The 9,025-nt window shown below is 47.8% G+C and overlaps 1 protein-coding gene across 1 annotated transcript in view; it reads left to right on the forward strand.

Moving 5' to 3' along the window:
* Window positions 1-469: 469 nt before the first annotated feature.
* Dync2i1 (dynein 2 intermediate chain 1) overlaps window positions 470-9,025 on the forward strand; it is a 39,969-nt gene continuing 31,413 nt past the window's right edge. The window contains exons 1-5 of the mRNA XM_027417032.2: window positions 470-648; window positions 3,450-3,503; window positions 4,418-4,877; window positions 6,078-6,169; window positions 8,611-8,919. Coding sequence (XP_027272833.1) covers window positions 634-648; window positions 3,450-3,503; window positions 4,418-4,877; window positions 6,078-6,169; window positions 8,611-8,919 — 930 coding nt within the window. The 5' untranslated portion in view covers window positions 470-633. The remainder of the gene's footprint in view (window positions 649-3,449; window positions 3,504-4,417; window positions 4,878-6,077; window positions 6,170-8,610; window positions 8,920-9,025) is intronic.

The raw sequence follows: 9,025 nt of genomic DNA on the forward strand, positions 1-9,025 counted from the left end.
GGAGTTGGGTTAGCGCCCACCTGGAGCGAGCCAACCTTCATAAATTATTCTCGGCTGGGTTACAGTTAGCACGTGGCTCGGAAAAAAAAGCGTGGGCCAAGTAAATTTCCCGTCTGCAGAAAGAAGGATCATACGTCCACTCCTTTAACCGCTCAGCAGCTACTTTCCAGATGCCTCCTGAGCATCACCGTGCAGACGGACCGCCCGGCCTGGATCTCAAAAGAGCCTCCTGTTTTGTCTCCATGGTAACAGGAGACGGTCCACGGGGTGTGGTTTGCAAGAGGCAAAGCCTTGCTCCAGTACAAAGCGCATCCGCCGCCGCCTCCGTCCCACCTTTCAACTGCGGGCGCCAAGGACGCGGTAGCTCAGCAGGATCCGGGAAGCGGCTCAGCAAACCCGCTAATCCCCCCGCCGCCCCAGGGATGCGCAGGCGCACTGGGGACGCCGCGGAGCATGTTGGGCCTGCGAGCTCAGCCGGTTGCTAGGAGACGGGGACGCCGGGCTGCGGAGGAGCCGCGTACTCTAGGCCCCGGCTGGCCAGAGGAGCCGAGCGACGGCGAGCTCGTCTTCCCCGGGGGCCCCGCGCCTGCTGGGCCGAAGACACGCGGCTGCCTGCCCCGGGCTCGAGGAGCCATGGAGCCTGGGAAGGTCGGTGTGCCGCCGCAGGGTCCGGCCCGCGCCCGGGCTCCCCCAGGCTTGGGCGACCGTGGAGACCGCGTTTCTTCCTTGGCCTGCACTGAGCCTCAGAGAGCTGCAGGCCGAGTCCCGGGTCCAGGTCTTAGTTTTGCAGACCCGGTCTGCTGGAGTTTGTGAACTCACCCAGGGGCATGGCTGAGAAGCAACTCAACGAAGGCACAGGACTCCTGCCTGGTCTTGAGGCGCCCTTTATGGGGGGCTGGTCATCCTTATAGAGGCTTAAAAACAGACCAGAACAAAACAAACAAACAAACAAAAAACTGAGAGGTGCAGTAGTAGTGAGCCTACGGTAGATGCGGTTGTTGACTTTAACCTTTGTAGGCCATCTGTGTTAAGAATTCCGTGTCTTTAGGGTTGTTGTTTTTGGGGGGAGGGGTGGGAGGGTGGGGTGGGGTTTGGTGTTTGAATTTGGTTGTTTGAATTTTAAAGTATGTCCTTATGATCCTGCCAATCATCTATGAAAAACTCTATGAATGACCTCAGTGTCTGTTTAGAATGGATTCCCTTTCCACGTCTGCTTCGATCAATTTGATCATCTCTTTCCATCTTTTGGTTTTCTTGGGTAAAAGTTTGTCCGGTTTGTTGATTTTTTTTTTTTCCCCTCAAAGAAGCAGCTCTTAGTTTTCATTGGTTTTTGGTGGTTGTTACTGTTTGTTTGACTCCAGGCCTGAGTTGGATTATTTCTTGCCATGTATTCTTTTTCTTCTTCTTCTTCTTCTTCTTCTTCTTCTTCTTCTTCTTCTTCTTCTTCTTCTTCTTCTTCCTTCTTCCTCCTCCTCCTCTTCCTCCTCCTCCTTTTCCTTTTTATAGAGCTGTCAGGTGTATCATGCTGTTATCACTGTAAAATCCAGGTTTTTGATGGAAGCACTTAGAGCTATGAACCTGCCTCTGAGAACTGTGTTCACTGTGTCCCTTAGGCTTGGGTATATTATGTTTTCATTTTCATTCGATTCTGAAAAGTTTTTAATTTCCTTTTATTTTTAATTTCTTCCTCGATTCAGTTTTCATTCATCAGTGAGTTGTTCAGTGTCCACTAAGTTTGTTTGCTTTCTGACTTTTTTTGTTGTTGTCGATCTTTAACTGTAATCTGTGGTGGTCAGATAGGTTGCAGGGTGTTATTTCAGTTATTTCTCAAAAGTGTTGAGACTTGCTCTGTGTTCTGGTATGTTGTCAGTCCAGGAGAAGGTTCCATGAGCTGCTGAGAAGAAGGTGTATTCTTTCATGTTTGGCTGGAATGTTCTGTGTATGCCTGTTATGTCCATTTGACCTATGATGATGTTTAACTCCAGCACTTGTCTGTTTAGTTTTTGTCTGGACAAGCTGTCTGTTGTCAGGAGTGGAGCATTGAAGTCACCTACTATCTCACCTTGTGAAGGTCCATATGTGATTTTTAAGCTGTGAGAGTGTTTCTTTTGTGCACTTGGATGTCCTTGTGTTTGGTGCATAAATGTTTAGAACTGCAATATCCAATTTTTCCCTTTTGATGAGTATGTAGTGTCTGATTAGTTTGACTTGAAATCTATTTTGTCACATATTAAAGTGGCTACACCTGCTTGTTTCTTGGGTCCATTTGCTTGGACTACCTTTTTCCTTCCTTGTACTCTATGGTAATGTCTGTCCTTCAGGGTAAGGTCCATCATTCCACAGATACAGCAGAAATGCTGACCCTGTTTTCTAATCCTGTCTGCTAGTCTGTGTCTTTTTATTGGGGAATTGAGACTATTGATCTTGGGAGTAGTCTATGAACAGTGTTTATTCCTGTTATTTTTTCTTTTTGTTGTGGAGTTGCTCTCCCCCCCCCATTTTTGATTTACTGTTGTGGGATTGTTTAATTCCTTGTGTCCTCTTGTGTGTAGTCCAGTGGTTCTCAACCTCTGGGTTGAAACCTCTTTGGGAGCTGTCTGTCAGATATTCTGTGTATCAGATTTTTACATTATGATTCATAACAGTAGAACAGGTGTGACCATGCAGATGCTGGGATTACAGGTGTGACCATGTAGGTGCTGGGGTTATAGGTGTGGGCCATGCAGGTTCTGGGGTTACAGGTGTGGGCCATGAAGGTGCTGGGGTTACAGTTGTGGCCTCTGCAGGTGCTGGGTTACAGGTGTGGGCCATGCAGGTGCTGGGGTTACAGGTGTGGCCCATGCAGGTGCTGGGTTACATATGTGGGCCATGCAGGTGCTGGGGTTACAGGTGTGACCAAGGAGGTGCTGGGGTTACAGGTGTGGGCCATGAAGGTGCTGGGGTTACAGTTGTGGCCTCTGCAGGTGCTGGGTTACAGGTGTGGGCCATATAGGTGCTGTGTTACAGGTGTGACCTTGCAGATGCTGGGGTTACAGGTGTGACCAAGGAGGTGCTAGGGTTACAGGTGTGGGCCATGAAGGTGCTGGGGTTACAGTTGTGGCCTTTGCAGGTGCTGGGTTACAGGTGTGGGTCATGCAGGTGCTGGGGTTACAAGTGTGGCCATGCAGGTGCTGGGGTTACAGGTGTGGGCCCCATCCTTGGCCTCTCCTTGAATCTTTCATTTCAGTAGGAGAGCAAGCATTTTCTAGTTAATTGTTTTTGATACAAGTAGTATAATGAAAACACAAAATTTGTTATTCTAATTCTTTTTTCACATAGGACCTCCATATATAGCCTCAGCTGGCTTGGGACTTAGAATCCTCCTGTCTCAATTTCCTGAGTAGGTGTGGGTGTGGGTGTGTGCCACTAAGCCTGACTTGACAATTCTGACTTTGTACTCTGCTTTTTAGAGAAGAACCAAAGATGATACTTGGAAAGCAGAAGACCTCAGAAGACACCTTAAGGTAATACATTTTAAAGACTTATTTGGGATTCACTCGAACCCTTCATGGGCTTTTGCGCAGTGTGACCAGGCTCACAACCCTGCCTAACTTTGGTTACAAGTTCGTTTCAGAGGCATTTGTGACTCAGAGATGAAGCCGTCTGTTTACTACTTGTGGAACTATTATGGGTTATGGTCCTCTCTGGGGCTGAGGTGTCCTGTTTGTTAGCCCAGTCTGGTAGCCCCACAGGCATAATTTTTGTGGTTGAGGTTTAGTCTTCTGAAAGTTTATAATAAAGGTTTAATTAATTAACTTTAAGCGGAGTCTCACTCTGTAGTTCAGGCTGGCTTTGAAATGAAGTGACTGTGATCTTCCTGTCCCATTCTCCTGATCACGGGGATCACAGTTGCTGCCACATCTGGCTTTGTTATAACTGACACAGGGTCTCACTGTGTAGCCCTGCCTGGTCTGAGACTTACACAAACCAGACTGACCCTGAACTCCCAGAAATCTACCTGCTTCTGCCTCCTGAGCACTGTGATCAAAGGCGTGTCTACCATGCCCAGCTGGCTTCATTCTTTATGTAGTAACCAAGTGTTTCTTGCCTCAACAACTTTAAAACATAGCTTTATTATCTCTTTCTATCATAGGTTGTATTTTATGGATGGCATTTCAGGTTTGATTTGTCAGTAAACATGAACATCTCTGATACACGGGGTGGTTGCCACATAGCATGTTTGTAGAAATGTGAAATAGGACTCCAGTGAGTATTCTAAGAATCTTCAGCCAGCTCCACCTTCCGTCTCGGTGGACTGAGAAAGCAGCTGCCGCCAGTGGTTTTCGAAAAGTGTTTTAGATGAGTCTCTCTGTCCAGATAGTGAAGTCAGTGCACGTGTGCTTTCATGGTCAAGGAAGATCTTCCTTGTGTGTTTTAGGCTGTACAATCAGGTAGTCCCAAGGAAGACAAGAAACTCAGGGAAAAGAAGGCGCACAAGGAGTCAGAACTGGGCCTTCTTGAACACAGAGAACACAAGAGCAGGGACCCAGACCGAGAGGCCCGACACAAGGAGAGGATTGCTGAGAGAGACCTCTACACCTTTACAGAACATCCTCGTGGGGAGAGAGACCGGGAGAAGCACAAGGAAAGGCGGAAAGAGGCGAAAGACCGCGAGAAAGACAAGCTGAAAGAGAGACACCGAGAGCAAGATGCAGAGAAGGCTCACAGTCGAGGCAAAGACCGAGAGAGAGAGAAAGACAGAAGGGCCAGGAAAGAAGAGCTCAGGCAGACCATTGCCTACCATGACCTCCTGGGTCGAGAGGCTCGAGAGGCACGAGAGGCGCGAGAGGCGCGTAGCCGGCAGATGCTGGAGAGAGTGGAAAAGAAGGCCCACGCAGGTGTGTCTCTGCTTTAGGGATCGATTCTACCTGCAGTATCTCCCTGGCTGCTTGTTAGTTCCTTAGCTGTGTGTCTCTTGCTCCACTGATGTATTGAGTGTGTGCAGCCAGGGGACAACTTTCAGGAGTAGGTTTTTGCCTTCCACATTGCTCAGATGGGGTCTCTCTCTGCACATTATGTACTTCAGGCTGGCTGCCCTGAGAGGTCCTGGCTGGTGCTCATCTCTCTACCTCTTATCCTGCTGTGTGCAACCGAATCCGGCTCTGACATGGGCTCTGGGGTTCCTCAGACTCGACTGGCTAGTGCCTTTACTCACTGAGCCATGCTATTGGCCTGTTTTTGTTTAGAAGTTCTCACTGTTTGGAGAGTTTCCCCATTCAGTCCATCATTTATTTTCCTTCAGGTTTTCATGGATGCCGTAGCTTCAGATTTGAAGTCACTCTTTCCTATTTTCTGTGTTTGTGATCATGACTTTTTTTTTTTTAAATTCAGTCAGCAACGGAACCATTTTTGTAGCATTTACTACAAATGCTACAAAAAAGTGTTTTTACTTTTGAAACTTTTAAAAGTTTGTTATCTCAGCCAATCTTAGTTTCTTTGAATACGCAAAAAGAAAGCATTTTAATACAAGTGTTAGTTTTATTGCAGTGTTGGAGATTTGGGGATCAAACCAAGAGCTGTTGTACATGATAGGCAAGGTGGCTACCATTGACCTAAAGCTCTGCTCCTGGTATTTTCTTAATTGTAAGCTAATGTTGCCTCTCGGCGACAGCTGGTTTTCCTGTACTGGGTGTCAGCAGCACCCGGTGGCTAACCAGCCTCACCCGTGGCTTCTCATGCAGGCTATGTTGAGCCCCATTTCCCCGCCTCTGTTGCCCAGCAAGCTTCAACTTCCTTTCCTGTGTCATTTGTGAGGTCTCCCTCCACTTTGGGGGACACAGACATTTGCCAGCTTGTCTCAGTAACAAATTGGGAGGGGGAAGACTTGTATCTGTTCTTTGCCTGCCATGTTCATTCACCTTCCACTTTAAGTACTTGTTACTCTTGAATTTTGAGACTGTGCCTTAGTTGAAGAACATTAAAATCAAGTTAATGGATGAACGTTTTGTGTACAATCATGAACTGTACAGTATCATCAGGTAGCCTTTTTGACAAGGTAAAGTCTGGGAACATTAAACTGTGTTGTTGCATTTTTTTAGCAAGTAAAATACGAACTGAGGAGAAAGAAAGGAGAGATGAAGATTCTGAAAGAGGAGATGAAGACAGAGAAAGAAGATACCGAGAGAGAAAGGTACACAGGGTGGAGCCTGAGGGAAGGCTTGCCATTGTACATGTTTGTAGGGGACAGTGTGACATTTCAATATGTACATATAGTGTTTAATCTCAATAATAGGGTGACTGGTATCTCTATCACTTAAGATATTTTGTCTTAGTTAGGGTTAATATTGTTGTGATGACCAAAAGCCACTTGGTGAGGAAAGGGTTTATTCAGCTTACACTTCCACATCACAGTCCATCATAAGGGAAGTCAGGACAGGAACCTGGAGGTAGAAGCCATGGAGGGTGCTGCTGACTGGCTTCTGCATCATGGCTTGCTCAGTCTGCTTTCTTTTAGAACCCGGGACCACCAGCCCAGGGATTGTACCACCCACAATGGACTGGGTCTTCTCCCATCAATCACTAAAAAGAAAATGCTCTACAGTCAGATCATTTATTTATTTATTTAACAGAGACAGGGTTTCTCTGTGTGGCTTTGGAGCCTATCCCAGAACTTGCTCTGTAGACCAGGCTGGCCTTGAACTCACAGAGCTCCGCCTCCTCTGCCTTCTGAGTGCTGGGTACAGTCAGATCTTATGGAGGCACTTTCTCAGTTGAGGTTCCTTCCTTTCAGATGACTCCATCTTGTGTCAAGTTGATATAAAAGTAGCTGAAATAGCACCTCTTTGTGTTTATATGACCCTGGGCTGAAGAACATTAGAGGGGTCCCTCCTGTGCCCTGCTAAGCGCACTGCCATCAATTACCAGTGGTGTAGCACTTTCTAGCAGCAAGTCTTGGTATACTTTAAAATGTTAACTCTCTGCTTTGCATTTATGATGCTATTTTTAAAACTTGATTTGATGAATCTTTTATTTTTATAAGTAAGTGCAAATTGTGATATAGAAAAGTCCGTGCTTAAAGGAAAAGAAAAGTCCGTGCTTTGGCAGACAGAATGCTTCACAAATCAGCTTGTAACTCCACAGTGTTGTAAATGGTTTTGCTATGGGTCTATAAAGGTCTGTTAGCGTTTTAATCCCCATAGTTTATTTGACAAGTGATCTCAGGTACTGACCTGCCTTTGAAACTGCAGGGCTGAGCCAGAACCCCCTAATTTCTCTAGAATGGCTGTCCTGGCAGAGACATAGGCTGGGTAGAGCTGAGGAGAACCAAGGAAGGAGATTACAGACTCTTGGGTGTCCCCAGGTTGGGTGCAAGAACACAGAGAACCAAGGCGTGGCGTGGAGGTGAGGGTGTGAGTGTAGGGACCCTTGGCTGGGCTGGATCAAGTCAGGTTTGCTCAGGGTCAGCCCTGAGGGCTCCAAGATGGAATCAGAGCTCGGATACCGTCATAATAACTGCTGTCATGAGTGACTTGCTGAACTTTGGTGGTGGTGTTGGGATAAAGTGATGACTAAATGATAACCTTTTTAAAGACATTTTCTTTTTATGTTTTTGGTATCGCTCCTTGTCTGGGTAGGAATGAGGAACATTTAAGGAAAGTGACAAAACATGTCACTGCATGGAGACAGCTAGGGACTGGCTTCCTGGAGAAGTCACAAGACTTGGCAGCAGGGCCTACGGGACTGTGGCGCTAAAGGCAAAGGACACGTTAAGGATGTGGTGGATCAAGAAAGAGGCAAATTCTGTTAGCTTTGCTGTGTGTCTGCATCGGTTTCCTGTCTCTGTAACAGTCTGTGTAACAGGAAATTCGTATGTCAGAAAGAAAGGACTGCCTTTCATCCATAGCGTTGGAACTTCCAGCCCATGACCCTTAGGCCCTGTTATGTCGGGAGGTGGCGTGTTGTGGAATGCATGGTGAGGCAAAGCCACTTAGGTCCCAAGTCAGGGAACAGAGGAAGAGGGAGGAATAGGAAGACACGAGGCCCACAATCTCCTCAGTCTTCTGACAGGGCTGCACCTCCTGCCCGTGCACGGAACCTCCCAGCAGAGACCCTGGGGACGGTGCCGTGACCCCTTCACGTGATACACACAGACGACAGTGCTCGTGACCCCTTCACGTGATACACACAGACAGTGCCGTGACCCCTTCACGTGATACACACAGACAGTGCCGTGACCCCTTCACGTGATACACACAGACAGTGCCCGTGACCCCTTCACGTGATACACACAGACAGTGCCCGTGACCCCTTCACGTGATACACACGTGACCCCTTCACGTGATACACACTGACAGTGCCCATGACCCCTTCACGTGATACACACTGACAGTGCCCGTGACCCCTTCACGTGATACACACTGACAGTGCTCGTGACCCCTTCACGTGATACACACTGACAGTGCTCGTGACCCCTTCACGTGATACACACAGACAGTGCCGTGACCCCTTCACGTGATACACACTGACAGTGCTCGTGACCCCTTCACGTGATACACACAGACAGTGCCGTGACCCCTTCACGTGATACACAGGGACAGTTTTGCTCACGCAGCTCTCATGTTGCTTTCAAAGCTGCAGTATGGAGACAGTAAAGAGAACCCTCTCAACTACTGGCTGTACAAAGAGGAGAGTGAAAAGCGGCACAGGAAGGTGAAGGATGCAGATCGGGAGAAGCGACGCCGAGAGAGGAGCAGCACAAGGGAGAAAAGGGAGAAACACTCCAGAGAGAAGGGGAGCTCGGTGTGTGACCGGGATGGGGAAGACAGACACCGAGAGAAGCGGCACAAGGATGGACTTCATCACGATGAGGACAGGCGCCGAAGTCACTCAGATAAAAAAGAGAGATCGGGGAAAGACGAGCACAAGAGAAGAGAAGCAAAGGTACAGTTTTTCCACGGCCACCGCCGTTACAGTTTTCCTCCGGTTGGCAGCTGGGAAGGTTGCTCCGTGTAGACTAACAGTGTTACAGTGCTGGTTTTTGTTCCTG

Source organism: Cricetulus griseus, chromosome 5 (assembly GCF_003668045.3).
Source record: "Cricetulus griseus strain 17A/GY chromosome 5, alternate assembly CriGri-PICRH-1.0, whole genome shotgun sequence".
Taxonomy (NCBI): Eukaryota; Metazoa; Chordata; class Mammalia; order Rodentia; family Cricetidae; genus Cricetulus; species Cricetulus griseus.